Here is a 17,332-nt window from a genome sequence, read left to right on the forward strand (position 1 = left end):
GTAATGGAATATTCCTATGCTGTAAGAAATGATGCATGTGGTGAATACAGAGAAGAATGGGAGAGATATACATAAACTGGTGCAGAATAAAGTGAGCATTGAAGAAAACAATATACACAAGGACCACAACCATGTAAATGGGAAGAACAACATGCTAAAACAATCAAAAGTACATGTAACAAAATTATAAAGATCAAACAAGACGGAAAGAAAAGATACAAAAAGATACCTTCAATGTATCTTTTCATGGAAGTGGCAGATCTACAGGGGTTACACACTACACAAACTTTTGGACTACTTAATGTATCAATGAGTTGTGCTTCCCTTCCTACCCCCTTCTCTATTAAAAAAAAACACAAATAACAAAAAACATTTGTCACATGGGAGGGCTCTTAGGTGGAGGGCTGATACTATGGTGATGTAAGACACAGGAAATATGAAAACTATTTTTAAAATATAAAGATCTTCACAATCTGGTTCCTGCCTACCTTTAATATTTTAAAAAATTGATTAAATCTGTTCTTCCCACTATTTCCTCACACTGGCTGAGCAAATTAAACAAAAAGTGAGAGGAGGCTTTTCTACTCACCAAGGCCAATCTGTCTACATCTCTTTCCCCCTTTACAGCCAAATTCCTTCTCTCTCACTTGATAATCTCATCAGTTCTCAAAGGTTGAATTTTTTTCTCTGTGCAGCTTCCAATTCAGACTCACTATGAACTGGCTATCTTAGAAGCATCTCAGAACTAGAACACATCTTTCTCCCAAATCTTCCCTTCTTCTGAACTTTTCTTTTTCTGTCCTGAGCATCACTATCCTCCTAGTACTCAGGATTGTAACCTCAGTGTTACTCTTCTCACTCTCATTCCACTTAGCCAATCAGTTGCTAAATCTTACCACTTCTATTTTCACAATATGTCACATATATATCCCCTTCTGTCCACTCATATAGATAGCTCTCATCCTTGTTCAGGCTTTTTGCCTAGGCTACAGCAACAGTCTTCTATTTGGTCTCCTTGCCTCATCATCCCCCATGCTAATCCATCTTCCACAAAGCTACTGAGGTGATTTTCCTAAAACATACGCCTCACCATATGACTTCTGCACTACTGAATAAATTCTAGTGGCTTCCTATCAGCTCCAGGTTCAAACATAAAGTCCTATGGCATTTAAAAGTCCTTCACAGCCTGGGTTCCTTTCTGCCTTTCTCATTTCTGATCTTTTATTCCCCCCTTTCCAATGACTGTCCCTTGTTATTGAGATGCTCTGTCTCCTCACCTCCACCTCTTAAGATCCCTGGTTTCCTTCAAACCCTGGCTTCTGTCCTGCTTTCTGCAGGCCTTGCCCAGTTCTCCAGCTGCTAGACCCTTCCCCTCTGAGGCTACCTTCCACCTACTATAGGTCTGTGTACCCAATTATTTAAATGTCTTCTCCACTAAAATGTTGGCTCCTTGGGGCCAGGGAATGTTTTTTTCCTTTCTTTGTATCCCCATCCTTTGGCAGTGTATGGCACTGTATCAGGGGTCAATAAGTGCTTGTTGATTAGTTACATCCCTTATCTCTACTGTCTTCCCTTAATTGCCAAATCTAAAGACCTTTGCTCAGTCCTTACCCTGCTTAAGCGCTCTGCAGTTTTTGACACTGGTGACCTCCCCTCTCCTCCTGGATCCTCTCTCCTCTGTAGGTTTTTGTCACATTATTCTGGTCTCCCATGTCTGGTCTCAGCCTCCCTGGCTAGATCACCATCTGTATCATACTCCCTAACTGTGGGTCTAACCCAAGTTCCAGCCTGGGATCTCTCCTTTTCTCTCCACACTTTCACTTGGTGGCCTCAGCAGCTCCCATGGTTCATCTCTAGAGAAGATGGCTCCCAGATCCACACCAGCTATAGACTCCCTCCTAAGCTGCACCAAATGTCTATTGGTCATTTCAAACCAAATGGCCCTTGCACATTTCAAACAGCATCTCTAAAACAGAACTTATTCCCTTTGCTCAAAAAAGCACTCCATCATCCAGGATACCATCATCCTCCTGGTCACTCACATTCAAAAGAAATCTTGATATTATCTTTGATTCACTCCCCCAACTCCACACCTCACATCTCCAATCAAAATTTTGACATTCCTAGCTCTCCAAATCCACAGGTCTGCTCTCTCTATTCCTGGTCACTCATCACCTCTCACCTGGGCTGTTACCAAAACGCTTTATCAGTCCCCTCGCCTCCAGGCTTTCCACTCTTCAGTCCCTCCAGCTAGTGAAGTGATTTTCTTAAAGTTCAGGTCTTACGCTATCACTCCTCTGCTGAACAAACTCCAATGCTCTTCCCTCCTGCCTGTAGGATCAAATATGAATATTTGTATTCCCCCGCACTTAGCACTGCACCTGGTCCAGAGAAATTGCTTAATAAATGATTTCTGTAGCTCTAATAATAGTACATTTTTCTAAACTTGTATGCTATTCTGCTTCTACACTGGGCGGAGCCCAGGCTCTCCTAGCAGTTTATTCAGGACACTGAATCTCTCCTCAACACACCTTGGCACGGGCTGTGCCCCACACCTGGAGTACACTCCCTTCTCACCTCTGACCTCCTGCATGAAGCCTTTTCCGAGTCCCCAACTACCTTATTTTCTCTCGTACATATTTTGTACATAATTGTGATACATTCATGTTCTTCCCCCCAGGGATTGGAATGGTATTTGGAGAGCACACAGTAGGCGCAGAGGAAACATGTTTGTTCAACAGAATCCAATGGGATGAGCGACTTGGAGGGGGCGGGACTACGGAAGCAGCACTTCCGGGGTTCTCAATGCGCAGATGCCGAGAATCCTTCGCTTCCGGGGGCGGGACCGCTGGGGCGGTGAGTGGCCGAGCCCGCGCAGTGGCTTCGGAGGTTCCGAGTCCCAGCGGGCCTCCTTATACATCTCTGGCGTCTCGTCTCCGTGTAGGCCGCCATGGTCCAGCTGAGTGAGTGACTGCCGGGTGGGGCGAGGCCCTGTGGCCTCCCTCACCCCGGAGGAGGACGAGGGACGGGCGCAGGGCAGGGCGTGGGAAGGAGGGACCTGACGGATACAGCGAATCAGCGCGCTCTGCGCAGGCGCAGTTGGGGCAGGCCCTTGTCTGTGCGGGTCCTTAAAGGAGGCTGTGGCTTGGGGGGCGGGGTCATGGGCGTGCTGGGCCGGGATTGGGCAAAGCGAGACTTAGTTCCCGCCCCTGACATTGACCCTGACCATGAGCCAAGTACCTTAACCTGCGCCTGGCCGCGTATTCAGCCGCGAAGTTAGAGGTGAACCCTGATAAAGTTACATATTCTCCTTTAGTTCTTGAAAGCCCCCCGAGGGATGACTTACAACTTAAGTGGTTTCAGGGTTCAGAGCAGGGAGAGAGCCTGCATTTATTGAGCACCTACTGTGTGCCAAGCATCATGACTTTAGCACTTTTAGTCCCAGGTGGGGGGACGGGGTTTGGTTCTTGAAGGGTGGGTAAGATGTGGATGGGCGGAGGGGGGGAGGGAAGGGTGGCCACCCTGCCCAAGGTCCTTGGGAGCTGCTTCTTGCACTGACCAGCTGTATTCCCACAGCCTCCCTGCTCTGTAAGACGTACCGAGGTGGCCATGTGACCATCCGCCTGGCCCTCGGTGGCTGCACCAACCGGCCCTTCTATCGGATCGTGGCAGCCCACAACAAGCGTTCCCGGGATGGCCGGTACTTGGAGCAGTTGGGCTGCTATGACCCCCTGCCCAACAGGAATGGGGAGAAGCTTGTGGGCCTCAACTTGGAGAGAATCCGGCACTGGCTCGGCTCCGGGGCCCATCTCACCAAGCCCGTGGAGAAGCTTCTAGGTAATGCAGCCGGTCCAGTTTGGAGGGCTCTGTAAGGTCAGGGCATCCGATACCTTCTAGGTCTTGTTTACTGTGTTGTTATTGAGGGAAAACATCTATGGGGCAGTGGTTTGGATGACCGAACTTCTCCACTTCCCCAGCTCAGGAATGGGAAACTTTAATCCAGATTCTTAATTTAGATTTTTCAACTTGAAGAAACCCTCTTATGCTATCCTTTATAGATATTCCAGTTTTCCAGTATTGATAAGAGTGTCAAAAAGCCCTGAGTTTTTAACCCTTTTCAGCTAGGAGGAATATCACCAGTTTGAGGGGCAGGACCAAGTAATATCCAACCTCCTCCTACAATTTATTTTCCTTTTTTGAGGGTGTAGATGACTGAATGGAAGATTAAACATTTTATAATGGAAGGTAGTAGATTGGAGAGACCTCTGGACAGTCCTGGGGCCCTGGTCTTAGCTATTCTAGGACTGACTTCCCTGTGGGCACTATGTTAGGACTTACTTTGTCAAGACTCAGTGCCATTAGATAAATTCCCTAGAGACACAATAGCATTGTGTTTACAAGTGGACATTCTCTTGCTTTTAGGTCTTTCTGGATTTTTCCCTCTGCATCCCATGACTGTCACAAGTGCAGAAAGGCTTCGACGGAAACGTGCTCTTGAGGCCAGTTCAGCTTCTCAGGCAGTAAACACAGACACAGCACCCAGCTGAGTGGAATGAGCAGCTCTGCAAGTCCAGTCAAGAAGCGTTTAAGTGCTTATTATGTGCCAGACACTCTGTTAAGCTCTTCAGAGAATCTGATCTTAGAGCCACATGGTACACCTTAGTTTAAGAACTCATTTTGTTTTGTTCTAAGGTGAATAAATGGAATTTTCAGAGCTTTGTGTGTTCTTCTGGAGCAGGGGTAGATTGGAGTAGTCATGCTTTGTAGCTGTGTTAGGTTCCTGGAGGTTAGAGCTGAGCCTCCATGCTGGTTGCCTTTCCTAGCTTTGATATCTGGAGGAGATTGGATTTGGGGTTAGGGAATTATAGGGGCACAGAATCTGAAAGGTTGGAAGGGACCTCCAGAAGAGGCAGCGCAAAAATAGGATATAATGGGAAATCTGTAGATCAAAACTAAATGGTGAGGGGCTTTAAATACCCTGTAAATGAGTTTACATTTTATTCTAGTGGCAGTCACTGAAGCTCCTTCAGGAGTGGAGGGATGTAGACTGACATAACTCAGTAATCTCCATTTGAGGCTGTCCAGAGGATGGACTGAAGGGGGAAAGACTGTAGGCTGGGCTTGAACAGTCCAGGCTGTAGATAACAGGCATAGAAGATAACAGGCATAGATCTCATGGTTTCTTTCTCACCTGAAAAGCTGAAAAATCTACTGTCTAAAAATATTGACTATGGCAATAGAGCCCTGCAGCAGACAAAGGAAAGCCTTCCTTTGGATTGATGTCGATTCATTACCGAACCAGTCCAAATGTGTAGCTATGATCATCCAGGCCATGTTTCTCTATGTTGACTTTATGAGACTTTAGTAAATGTCTTGCTGAAATCCAGAACATTATAATAACCCTGATGTATCAGTCTAACAACTCTAAACAAAAGAGAAAATGAGTTTAGTCTGCTGATTTGTTTTGAAAGCAGCCTTCTATTGATTACCATTTTCTCAAGTGCTCACAAATCACCAAATCAGTGACTCCAGAGGAAACTGACATCAAAACCCTAGGCCCTACACATAATAGCATTTTCCTTTTTGAAAATCAGCAATTTTGTTTATGTTTTCAGTCACACAGATGACTGACAATACTATAGTGGCCTTATTAACAAATTCTTAGCTTGCCTTGGGATATAATTTGTCCCAGTCAAAATACTTAAACTCACATAGAATAACTACATGTTCTCTTGCTGTCTTCCCATCTTTGCTGGGCTTCAGGTTTCACCTAATCTTGTTTGTTTCCAGTATGAAGATCATTCTTGAGAAAGAAGATGGAAGCAAATAGGAGTCAACTCTTTTTTTCTCTATTTTCTCAGGCTGCATGCTGGCCTATCCTTGTCCATCTTACTACAACTACCCCCCACCCAAAATTTTGTTGGTGGTGGTGTTTCCCCCAAGCCACACCTCATTCTCTGCTTGAACCTGGCTGATGTTTTTTCTTAAATGTCCATGTCACTCTCCAGTATCTGTTCTCATTTATGTGTCTCTTGTATCTTTTGTCCATGTCTTTTTCAAATCTGAATTCATTAGAGAGTTCATCCTAATCACGTTGGTCTCTAACATGCCTACTTTATCTTTAACAATTGGAATAATTTATTCTGTTAGAATTTTGTTTTTGAGTGCATTCCCTCATTACTAAACCTTTGTCCCTTTTAGCCTCTTCGACCATGGGTTAATACTCATCGTCTTATTTTTAAAAATCTATTGGGACACTTCTAATTATGCCCGGTGTTCTCCTTCATGGCTATTATGAACTTATCACCATCATCATCAAGTATTTATCAAGCACATTCTACTTTCTAGGCACTGTGCTAAGTGCTGGAAATACAAAGAAAGGTGAAAACACTGGATGCCCTCAGAGAGTTAGGCCTGATGTGAGAGACAGGATGCAAACATTATTTGAACACATATACATATAGTGGAAGGAAGAGAGGGGGAGGCCCGGAAAAGCCTTTTGCAGAAGGGATTTGAGCTGAGTCTTTCAGAAAACCAGCAGGCAGAACTGAGTAGGGAGAGTGTTCTAGCCACAGGACCTGGCATGAGGATAACATAGTCAGGATGACAGTGGGGAAATGGTACCTACCATAGCCCTCACTAGCAGGTAGAAAGGGCTGAATTTGTTCATCTCTTCCTAGATCTTCTGGTGGAAGTAGAAAGACTATACTTACAACTGGACCCACATCAGAACTTGACCAAAATGCAGCAACAAGCATCACCAAGAAGTGGTGCAACAATGAAAGATTTGGGCTGAGCTCTAAAAGAAGGAAGTAGTATTAAGAATGAAAAATTATTAGCTCGAGGAAATAAAGGCTGCAGGACATAGACAATGGGAATGAACGACCCTTGCAGCATATACTCATGCCTTGGCAGCTGACTTGGACTGCCCTAGGACAAGCCGGGGAACCCAAGCTGGAGTCTTTCCTCATCTGTCAAGGGGATTTCCTGCTTCCTGTGATACTGATGCTCCTATGTACTTTTTGTTCTCCTCTCAAGGGAGGCAGATGCATGTTTTGAATTGCTGTGCAGATTGTTTTAATTACGATCATGATCTTGGTTGCAGATCATCCCAGATGGCTGTGGGGACTGCCAGCCCCAAGAGGGTGGCACAGAGTGAGATTAAGTGTGTCAGTTTAGGACAACTGACTCAATTTTGTTTGAAGCCTCCATTTTGTGATTTTGTCTTGACTGAGATGTTTTGCTATTAGGCTGCATTCCTTTAAGTTGTTTTTCTGTTCTATCTGGGGGTTCATATGTTTATTAGTTGTTTACGGAATGCACACATTACCAAACATGTCATATTGAGAAAATGTTGTGAACAACTTTGTCAACAGCTTGTGTAATTGCCTACCAATAAAATTATGTGGTTAACAAATTAGGTAACAGACTACCGGTTAGAATTTGAGAGTAACCCCTAGAGAGAACCACAAAAGCTGGCCAGAGGTCCCGGAGACCAGTCTTCTCCCAAGTCCTGAGGTACTGTATGTTTGAGACTTAAGCACCCCATCTTTTCGTGGAGCAGTGTTGACTGACAGAGACTTAAGAGATGATCCAAGGAGAGAGACACACAGCCTCTGGCTGGGTTTAGAGAATCTTCATGTAAGCACTGGTATCACATTTACTGATGGCACCTGTAGGAATTGAGTTGGTGGTTTATTCCTAAAGGGGTTAATATGTTTGTAACGTCAAATAGATAACTGTACATTATAGATTGAGGAAATTCAAATTATTCTGCATCATCTAATCATTCACTCTGTTCTGAGACTGACCCTCTTCCGTGTCACTGCCCCACTTTGTCAAACCACACTTCTGTTCTCGAGCTAAGCTCAGGACTGCATTTTTCACCCAGAGTGAATCTGAAGGTGTGGTTGAAAGAAAAAGTTATCATTCAGGCTAAGAGGTCCTGGAACCCCCGCTTGTGGCTTGTGGCGTGTAAGCCCCAACTGGCTTAACCTGGTGCTAAACCCCCAACAGCTGTCCTCTGTCTTTTCTGTTCTTGTGCAAGAAGGAAGGATTTGGTCTCCTCCGGAGACAGGCCGGTGGTACTGACCCCCTGACAAGACCAGAGGCAGACGGGTCCCAGCAAGACAACGAATCCTTCACTGTCAGAAAGGGGCGCACCTCCCCCACCTGCCCCACCTGCATGCCTCCCGCCTATCTCCGGGGGAGAGGGTTCTGTTTACCCTCCGTTGTTTGCTTTGAACATATTTATTTACACGCTCTGTCCCCCATCTGACTGGGAGCTCTCGGGAGGACCTGGAGTGCCACGATGGGAGCTAAGCTTCGGCCTCCGGTCCCGGGGCGCCCCGGGGGTCTGCACGTGGAGCTGGCGCTAGGCCGCACCTCCTGACGGCCTCCAACCGGAAGTCTGCAGCCGAGAAGCCCGAGCCTCGGGTCTGGGCGACGTAGTCGGGGGCCTTCGGCGCTGTCCGGGCGGGAGCGCGTGTACGAGCAGAGAGGAGGGGCAGGCGCTGCGGCCGTGCAGGGAGTAGGCCCCCGGCGGGGCCTCTGGATCGCCAGCCGGGGAGGCGGCTGCCGGGGGCTGTGACAGCAGAGCTTTGCCCTCGGCCGAGCGCCACTTCAAGCACCCAAACAATCGGACTGCAGGGGGAGCTCCCTGGGGGCTGCAGGGGCCCGGCCTGCCTCAGTTTTCCCTCCTGCCGAACGTCGGGGCGGGGTTCTTGGATCAGGAGGGACGGTCAGGCCTCCGCCTCGAGGTCCTGCGGGGGCACTTTAGTAGCAGAGGACAAGCCGAAACTGAGAGGACGCCCACCCGCGCGGGACGTCACAACGGACAGGAGTGAACAGACTGGAGGCCCCCACGGCCCCATAAAGATAGGAGAGCGCAGCCGCACTCCCGGACGCATTTGCGACAGTTCGTGCCGCGCGGCTCTCGGCGGCCGCCGTCACGTGTCCACAGCACTGCGGCTGCGTAGGAGGTCCGGCCCCGCCCCCCCCGAGCGACGTCACGTCCCTACGCCGGCGGATCTTTTTCGCGCGGGAAAAGAAAGCTTTCGGCGACCCAGCGGCGCGAGTTTGCGGACTTCGGGCCACGGCGGCCATGGGGCTCCTGGAGCGCTGCGAGGAGGAGTTCGGCACCGCCGACCTGTACGAGGTGCTGGGCGTGCGGCGGGAGGCTTCGGACGGCGAGATCCGGCGCGGCTACCACAAGGTGTCCCTGAAAGTGCACCCGGACCGCGTGAGCGAGGCCGGCCAAGAGGAGGCCACCCGGCAGTTCCAGGTGGGCCCCGCCCCCGCCCCCGCCCCGGCCCCGGCTCCTGCTGGCCCTGGCCACCCCGCCCCTGCGGGGGGTCGGCCTGCCTAGAGCCCCTCCCCTGCTCAGCCTCCAGCCCCGGCCGGGGGAGGGGGTGGTGGCCTGGGGCTGGGGCTTCCCCCGCACGAGCCCCCCATTCTCCCCTCCTGGGGTCGGGGCCGTAGGAGGCAGGGAAGGGGGTCACGGCCGCCCGCTGTCCCCCCCAGATCCTGGGCCAGGTCTACGCGGTGCTGAGCGACCCGGAGAAACGCGCGGTGTACGATGAGCAGGGCACGGTGGACGAGGAGGCGGACGCGCTGCGCTCGGACCGCGACTGGGCGGCCTACTGGAGGCTGCTCTTCCGAAAGGTAGGGGCGCGGGGGCCGCCCGGGGCCGCCCGCTCCCTCCGGCGGGCAGGCGCGGTCTGGTTGTAAGCGAGGACCCCTCCCCAGCCCGGCGCTCTCCCCTTGCTCCCCAGATAACCCTGGAGGACATCAAGAGCTTCGAGGACAAGTACGTGGGCTCCGAGGAGGAGCTGGCCGACATCAAGCAGGCCTACGTGGACTTCGAGGGCGACATGGACCAGATCCTGCAGTCCGTGCTGTGCGCGGAGCCCGGGGCCGAGCCCAGGATCCGGAGCGTCCTCCAGCAGGCCATCGACGCCGGGGAGCTGCCGCCCTACAAAGCCTTCCTGCAGGAGCCGAAGCGCAAAGCCAGCGCGCGGAAAAGGAGGGTCGGTACCGGCTCCTGGCAGGGCAACAGGGGGAGAGGGGGTGTCGTCCTGAGACCCCGCGTGTCGTGGCTTTGTGCAGTTGAGAAGTTTAGAAGGGAACCACTTTGTGGTTGTAAACGTTTGCCTTGCATTCACTTGACAGAGATGATTTGGTAAAAGAAGATAATTTGGAAAAGAGGGAAGAGGCTAACTTGAATTTCCTGTATCTTTTCCTCAAAGTACTTCCTAAAAGTTCTGCCTTGGGTATCCTCTCTTGCTGTATATGGTAAATTGATATTTCAGATGAGGAACCTAGCCATGCTGCTCTAACTTCACCTCACATTTTGAGATTTCTTCTCCGGAATATTACCTGCCAAATGGGCTTTATCGAGGTCTCCTGGGGATTACTTCAGCTTTATTCCGTTGCTTTCTGCCTCTCCTCTCCAATCTGATCTAAGGCAGTAAACTTGACTAAAACTTCCCAGGTGCCCTGCTTTCACTGGGACACAACCCGTGGATATGAGAAGTGAGGCAGTGTAGATAGGATGTTGACCTCAGTCAGGAAGACATGGCTTCAGATCTTACCTCTGAGGTGTCACTTGAGCCTAAGCAAGTCACTTAATGTTAGTGCTACAGGAAAAGTGCTCATCTGCAGTAGTGGAAGGACTTTCCTTATCCAGGAGTTACTCATGCTCTTAAATCACATCAGTCCCAGGCCTTTTCGCCAAATCCTTTTATATGTTCTAATATATGGCTTTGAAAAAAGGGTAGGCTTGGAAGTGGGAGTGCTAAATAGAATGAATGGACTTACTGCCAGCTCTTGAGTTTAGGGTGAATGTTAATGCAGAATTTGTGGGTCCTTTACTTCTGTGGTAGATGATGTCAAGTAGAAAGTATTTTATTTGACTTCGAATGTCCCACGGGTTTTGTGCCTCAGGCTCAAGAAGAAGCCAAAGAAGCAGAAAAGTCCAGAAAGGAGCTGGGCCTTGGGGATGAATCAGGTGACCTAAAGGCACTTATCAAGGTAAGTTCTGGAGGTGCCTGGGGCAGGGAGGACCCTTCCCCCTCTGGTGCAGTTCTTATCTTAGGGGCCTGTTGCTTTTGTTCTGAAACGTGTGTTTTAACTCTTCCAACAGAGCAGACAAAAGGATCGGGAAAAAGAAATGGACAGTTTTCTGGCTCACATGGAAGCAAAGTATTGCAACTCTTCCAAAAAAGGGAAAAAAATAACTGGCAAGAAAGGGAAAAAATGAAGGTGATGGTTTTGTTTCTACAGTGAGCCCTCTACTTAATTGGTACTTACCCACCTACCTGGATAAATTTAGTAAAACCTTTATTATTGAGGAAAATGGTCCCCTCTGGCCTAGACTCTTCAGATCAGTGACTATATCATGAGTAATTTATTCAGCCATCACCCCACCCCACTTTCATTTGTTATACATATACTCTCATAGTGTTTACTGACAGTCTATTGTTTCTATGAAATTTCCCTCCTGAGAGAATTTAGTTTTTAGAGAATCCATATTTCCATAAGTCTTACATAAAAGGGGTTCTAAACAAATTCTTTCAGGGAAGGATAGACTTCTATCAGAGCTCACTTGACAGGTAATAATACTGTTAACCATGAAACTACTCACTGGTGAGGAAATGAAATTCTTAAAGCAACTAGTGAACAGCTTTGTTCTAAATCTAAATGTTTCCTTGCCCAGTTTGTTCTCATTTATTTATAGTGAACAAGATTTATTTTATATTTTGCACTATTTGGTGCTGGCAGATATCTCAAGAAGTTTTGGAAAAAAATTGCACAAAATAAACTAGCAAAATATTTCACTGCTATATCTTGAGGTCTTTTAAAAACTGGCTCTCAAGTTTGTTTTCAAAAGTGATATTACAAATGGGAGGGGTTGGTAATAGAGCCCAAAGATCTTAAGCCGAGGCTTGAACTTTCTTGGACTCTTGAAACAAGAAAACTAGGGCCTTGCTAGCACATTCATATTCACAACTCTTCATCTAGGCTTCCTCAAATACTTAGCAGGTTTGCAGAAGAAACTGAATACTATGTATTTTTTTCCCTCAAACTCCAAGACCAAGACTTCTATTGAAGTTTGTCACCATGAATCCTCTATTAGGGAAGTATATCAGGACGCATTGTCAGTTACTTCCAGTTTCTGATCACAAACACTCTTTGGTTTAGAAAATAGACTCTTTAATTGCATTCAATTAAAAAAATATAATTTCATGCAGCGTGGATTCTCCCACCTCATACTTGACAAAACGTTAACATTGGCCATTTGTTAGGAATTCAGTGACAGTAATCTCACTTTATGATTCCATGAATTCTTTTTCCTCAGGAGATGTTGTAAACAATAAGACCTGAAACTAATTACATAACCAGATTTAATTACAAATAAAGTTAAGTATTATGTAAACTAAACAGTTCTTTAAGATAAGCTACATTATACCATTGTTGTTGCTAATTTTAAATTTTAATATGCCATCAGAAAAACTCCCAAGAGATTCAAAGCTTACCCACTGTCACCAAAGCAATCTGTTTGAGACTTAACATCTGAAAATCCCTGACAGTTGGCAGAGCCATATAGGAAAGTTCCAAAAAAGGAAATGGATTTGTTTCCCTCCTGGTATTGCCGGAAAAAATTTGGCAAAATGGGAGAATGGGTATTAGGGAAATCTGACCAATGAAGCAGAATTAGTAAGAAATAGAAAATACCAGTGTCTCTATAACTTTACCTGAAATATAGCTTGATCAGCATCACTTTAAAAAGATGAGATCTGGCAAACTGGTATATTCCAATACAGGTAAAATAAGTCATTTCTCTCTACTGATGCATCATTGTTTTCCAATTGGCTTTTATTTACTGTCAGTTTTATCCCCAGTAAATATCTGTGGCCAAGTTCCTTGGGGATCAGTCTGGCTAATTGTGGAGTGCACTCTAAGAAGGATTTTCATTTGAGTGGCAGTTCAGCTTTCTGACAACACTGCCTCTGTAATGATTTCACTTGAAATTAAGAAAATCAATAAATACAAGCAATTACCTCATGAATCCCACAATACTTGATAATCCTGCTTGACAGACAACATAAGCAATGATTTGGGAGGAGGTACATCTTAGGTAAGTAAGAGTCTTTTGTCCAGTAGAACAGCTTAACTTGCTCTAAAGGAAGACAAGTGGTCCACACAGTCTTTGACAGACACTGCGATTTTTTACCTGGTAGGTTATACAAAGGTAGCTCTTTCTAAAGATGGACTCAAATTTTCCTTGTAAACAGGTTCTGCATCACTGAGCTGACTGAGCACTGATTCACAAAATTCCCAGATGAGCTCACAACTGCCTGGCAACAGGTTTTTGATTTGTCCTATGGTCCCTGTCTGGTTCTAGTGACTGGTCCACCTCGACTTTGAGACCTTGCAGATCCATGTAACTGAAGACCTATTAGACAAAGATAATAGAATACATTAAGTAATAGACCAGTGGGTCTTTTAAAGTTGTAATGCAAAAAAAACCCTCAGTAAGCTATTTTTGATTGCCTATTGAGTACTAAGAAAGCACAAATAATACATGAATCTTATAGTCTAGTAGGAGGGGATCTAAGATACTTGTTACATTTGGTTGGGACAGTATTTGATGAGAGGTGGGGAGAACATTAATAAATGTGGGAAACTAGTTTGACTAGAGAGTAGTAGAGGGTCGGTCACATAAAGAAGAAGGGGGAGGTAAAGTAGGGTGGGGCATTGAATACAGGCAAAGGAAGGAGTCTGGACTTGATTTAGCGGATGACAAGTAGCTATGAGAGGTTTTTGATCAAGAAAGTGACATGAGCTGCCAAAGCTGTGCCCTTCTAGTTCTACTTCTAGGGAAATGACAGTATAGTAAGTACAGAGAACTGCTGGGCTGGAGTTAAACCTGGTTTCTAATCTTGACTGTCATATGAAATGGGGGCCAGGGGAAAAGGTTCTGGACTCAAAAGGCCTATAAGATCTCTTTAATTCTTTTTTAGTTCCCAATCTGTGAGCCTAGGATTTTAAAATAAATTTGGCAACTGTGTGGGTCCGGATTAGAAAGGGGAGAGGAATGAAGGACAATTAGGTAGGAATTAAATGTTACCGATTGATAGGATTTTTCCACAAAGAGTTCTCTATATAAGAGAAATCACAGGTGAAAGCAAAAACAATAAAAAATTAGATTTGGAAATAATTCATGAAATGAATCAAATCACATTACAAACTAATCACTGACTTTTATAGAATGAAATTATATAATTCAGTAATATTCTGATTGTTTGCATTAGTCTTCACTAAAATTTACCATTGATTTCTACCCCACCCAATAGATGTTATGGAGACACAAGTGATTTCAAAGAAATTAATTTATGTACATATGACATCTTAGTATTCAATGTGATGTAATCTATAGTAATTTCCAGCTCATTTGAGGTGGAAGATAATGTTATTTCATTTAGCCTCCAAAACAGCCAGGAACATGCATTGATACATGTAGTATAAGTGATAATAATAGATTCTCAATACATATTGAATTTAACTGATTATCACAAACATTTTTTTAAGTGGCTGCTTCTGTTGAATCTCACCTATTGAATGATGATCTCTGTTCTCCTTGTCGTCATTAGGAGAATCACCCAGATGTTGGTGGTGAAAAGAACCCATGTAGGAAGAACTAGATATCCCTAAACTGATTCCTGTCACTCGTATGTTAATGGAATCTGTAGAAAGTAATTTTTAAAAAATTTTTAAGTTTCAATTTGGCAACACATTTTGACAAAACAAAGTTTTAGGTTTACTGCCTAACTGCCTTGCCAATTATACTAATCAAAATAAATTTATGCCATTCTCTAGAGAGTGATGTGTGAAAGGACTGCTTCTTTGGTAGTTTTTACTAACTTTAATAATTTGTAACTGAAAAAAAATCTACTGCAGTCCTTATTAAATTCTATTTGAGTTTGACAATAATAGACCTTGGTAACTATATGTTAACTTACATTCAGTTCACTCCACAAACATTTTATATGTATCATAAAAAAATCAAAGTTTCTATCATGTTTGTTACCCTGAAGCAAAAAAAAAAAGTGAAGTTTACCTGTACCTGCAGATCCCCTTCTAGACCGGGATTGATTAGAATAATCAATAACGTTGTAAGAACGTCGACATTGTGTATCTGGCTTGAAGGAAAGAGTGAAAAATAACTGAGGCTTCCATCATTAAACTTTTCTCCCCATTTAATAAAGATTTAAGGTTTTAATATATTTAGGAAGGAAAATGGCTTTGAATTATTAGAATGAGCTTCATGCAGACTTTAAAAACATTCATATAAGAATGCCAGAAGCCACATTCCTCTATTCATAATATTTGAATCTCAATTCATTCTTACCCTAATATATGTATGTTTCTGTAATAGAAATATATACACACAATATATAAATATGTACACATATATTTATACTTTTTTGCCTACATGTCAAAAGTTTATTAACCTATATATATATATATATAGTTTTTTTAACTTGCTTGCAAGAATATTAAATATTTGCTCATTGTGCAGTGAAATAATGAATGGGATTTAGTCTCTGTATCAACATTATAAACCTATTTTCTACTTAAAACCTGACTTCACATATTTCTATCCTTTTAACCTTAATGACTTTATGAAGTTTATCATATTGACAAGAAAAAATGGGTTCACGATGGGAGTTATTTCTGAATCAGATGTTTGTTTCCAGTCAGACCACTAACTTGTTAGAGCAAAGAGAAAAATCAGCATCAAACTAGAATAAAGAATAAAAATGAGATGAAGGCAATCTGTAATAGAGGCATTGTGGCTGTGGGACAGTCACAACTTTTCAGGGCTCCAGGTAACTCTCTAAAACTGTAAACTGCAGAAAAGATGTTAACTTACACTGGTGGAGGGAGTTTCTTAAACTAATAAAATCAAAGATCTGGTTCCTATCTCTGTTATCAAGGGGGAATGGATAAAAGAACAGACATTGATTCATATTATTAACCATTCCTATAGAAATTTAATTTAATTCAGGGGCTCCTTACATACACCACTGCGGGCAAGAATCCCTTACAAGAAATGTAGTACTCATCATCAAAAGGGTGAGAAAAGCAGTACTGGCGTGTTATTTCAAAAATGACAAGGATATCTGTTCATATCAAAGACAAACTTTTTAACATCACAGTAATATAGCTCTGTGCTCTAATCGTTGATGCCAAAGCTGTTCAATTCTTTGAAAACCTACATCGTCTAGAAATAACACAACAAAAGACATGTTCACCACAGGGGATTGGTATGCTAAAAGTAGAAAAGCAAAAGATAATTGGAGTAACAGGCAAGTTTGGCTTTCGAGTACAAAATGAAGCAGGGCAGAGAAAGACTAATGGGGTTTTGTCAAGATAACTCATTGGTCATGGCAAACACTCTTTCAATAACCCAAAAGGTGACTCTGAATAGATGGACATTACTAAATGGTCAATACCAAAATCAAAATACTTTGCAATTGAAGGTGGGGAAAAATCCATAATCAGTAAAAACATGATGTGGACTGATTCTGTGGACAGATTATGAGCTTCTTATTGCAAAATTTAGACAAACTGAAGTAGGGAAAACCATCAGAACATATGTAGTTATGATCTAAATAGCATTCCTTATTATATATGAAGTGGGGGTGATTAATGGATTAGATTTAGTAGATAGAATGCCTGAAAAACTGGACAGAGGTTTACAATATTGTATGAGAGGCAGCAACAAAAAACATTCCAAAGGAAAAGAAGCAAGTAAGTAAAATGGCTGTCTGATGAGGTTTTACAAATAGCTGAGGAAAGAAGGAAGGGAAAGGGAAAGATATATACAACTAAATGCAGAATTTCAGAGAACAGCAAGGAGAGAGGTAAGGTTTTCTTAAATGAGCAAAGAAATAGAAGAAATCAACAGAATGGGACTGATAAGAGATATCTTCAAGAAAATTAAAGATATTTAGGGAATGTTTCATGCAAAAATGGGCATGATAAAAGACAAAAATGGCAGGGAGTTAACAAAAATAGAAGAGATTAACAAGAGTTGGCAAGAACACACAAGAAAGATTTTAACATCATTGGTATGGTTATTGATGTAGAGCTATACCACCTAGAGAATGAAATCAAGTGGGCCTTAGGAAGCATTGCTAACAATAAGGCTGGTAAAGGTAATGGAAATCCATTTGAGTTAATTAAAATCCTAAAAGATGTTGCTGCTAAAGTGCTACTCAGTATGCCACGTAAATTTGGAACACTCAACAGTGGTCACTGGATT

At 44.1% G+C, this 17,332-nt stretch overlaps 3 protein-coding genes across 6 annotated transcripts in view; 2 read left to right on the forward strand and 1 right to left on the reverse strand.

Annotated features, from left to right (window-relative positions):
- The first annotated feature begins 2,737 nt into the window (after positions 1–2,737).
- Positions 2,738–4,714, forward strand: MRPS16 (mitochondrial ribosomal protein S16). Its single transcript, XM_072628212.1, is given in 5 exon segments — positions 2,738–2,783; positions 2,786–2,892; positions 2,894–2,963; positions 3,577–3,837; positions 4,423–4,714. Coding segments are annotated over 5 exon segments (594 nt in total). The 5' UTR covers positions 2,738–2,752; the 3' UTR covers positions 4,548–4,714.
- A 3,754-nt stretch (positions 4,715–8,468) lies between these two features.
- Positions 8,469–15,638, forward strand: DNAJC9 (DnaJ heat shock protein family (Hsp40) member C9). Its single transcript, XM_072628211.1, has 6 exons — positions 8,469–9,283; positions 9,523–9,663; positions 9,774–10,028; positions 10,945–11,031; positions 11,144–11,262; positions 13,296–15,638. The coding sequence occupies exons 1-5, from the start codon at positions 9,104–9,106 to the stop codon at positions 11,258–11,260; spliced, it is 780 nt and encodes a 259-aa protein (XP_072484312.1). The 5' UTR covers positions 8,469–9,103; the 3' UTR covers positions 11,261–11,262; positions 13,296–15,638.
- FAM149B1 (family with sequence similarity 149 member B1) overlaps positions 12,192–17,332 on the reverse strand; it is a 37,327-nt gene continuing 32,186 nt past the window's right edge. Inside the window, exons 13-16 of one of the 4 annotated variants that reach the window (XR_011971506.1) lie at positions 15,122–15,203; positions 14,616–14,747; positions 13,235–13,456; positions 12,192–12,386 (exon numbers count right to left, since the gene is read on the reverse strand). Coding sequence is in view for 3 of the 4 variants with exons in the window: in XM_072628208.1 (XP_072484309.1) it covers positions 13,383–13,456; positions 14,616–14,747; positions 15,122–15,203 (288 nt within the window). In the remaining variant the exon portion in view is untranslated. Of the gene's footprint in view, positions 13,457–14,615; positions 14,748–15,004; positions 15,204–17,332 lie in introns of those variants that run through there. The other 3 variants (XM_072628208.1, XM_072628210.1, XM_072628209.1) reach the window with 3 other exon arrangements.

Source organism: Notamacropus eugenii, chromosome 1 (assembly GCF_028372415.1).
Source record: "Notamacropus eugenii isolate mMacEug1 chromosome 1, mMacEug1.pri_v2, whole genome shotgun sequence".
Classification (NCBI taxonomy): Eukaryota; Metazoa; Chordata; class Mammalia; order Diprotodontia; family Macropodidae; genus Notamacropus; species Notamacropus eugenii.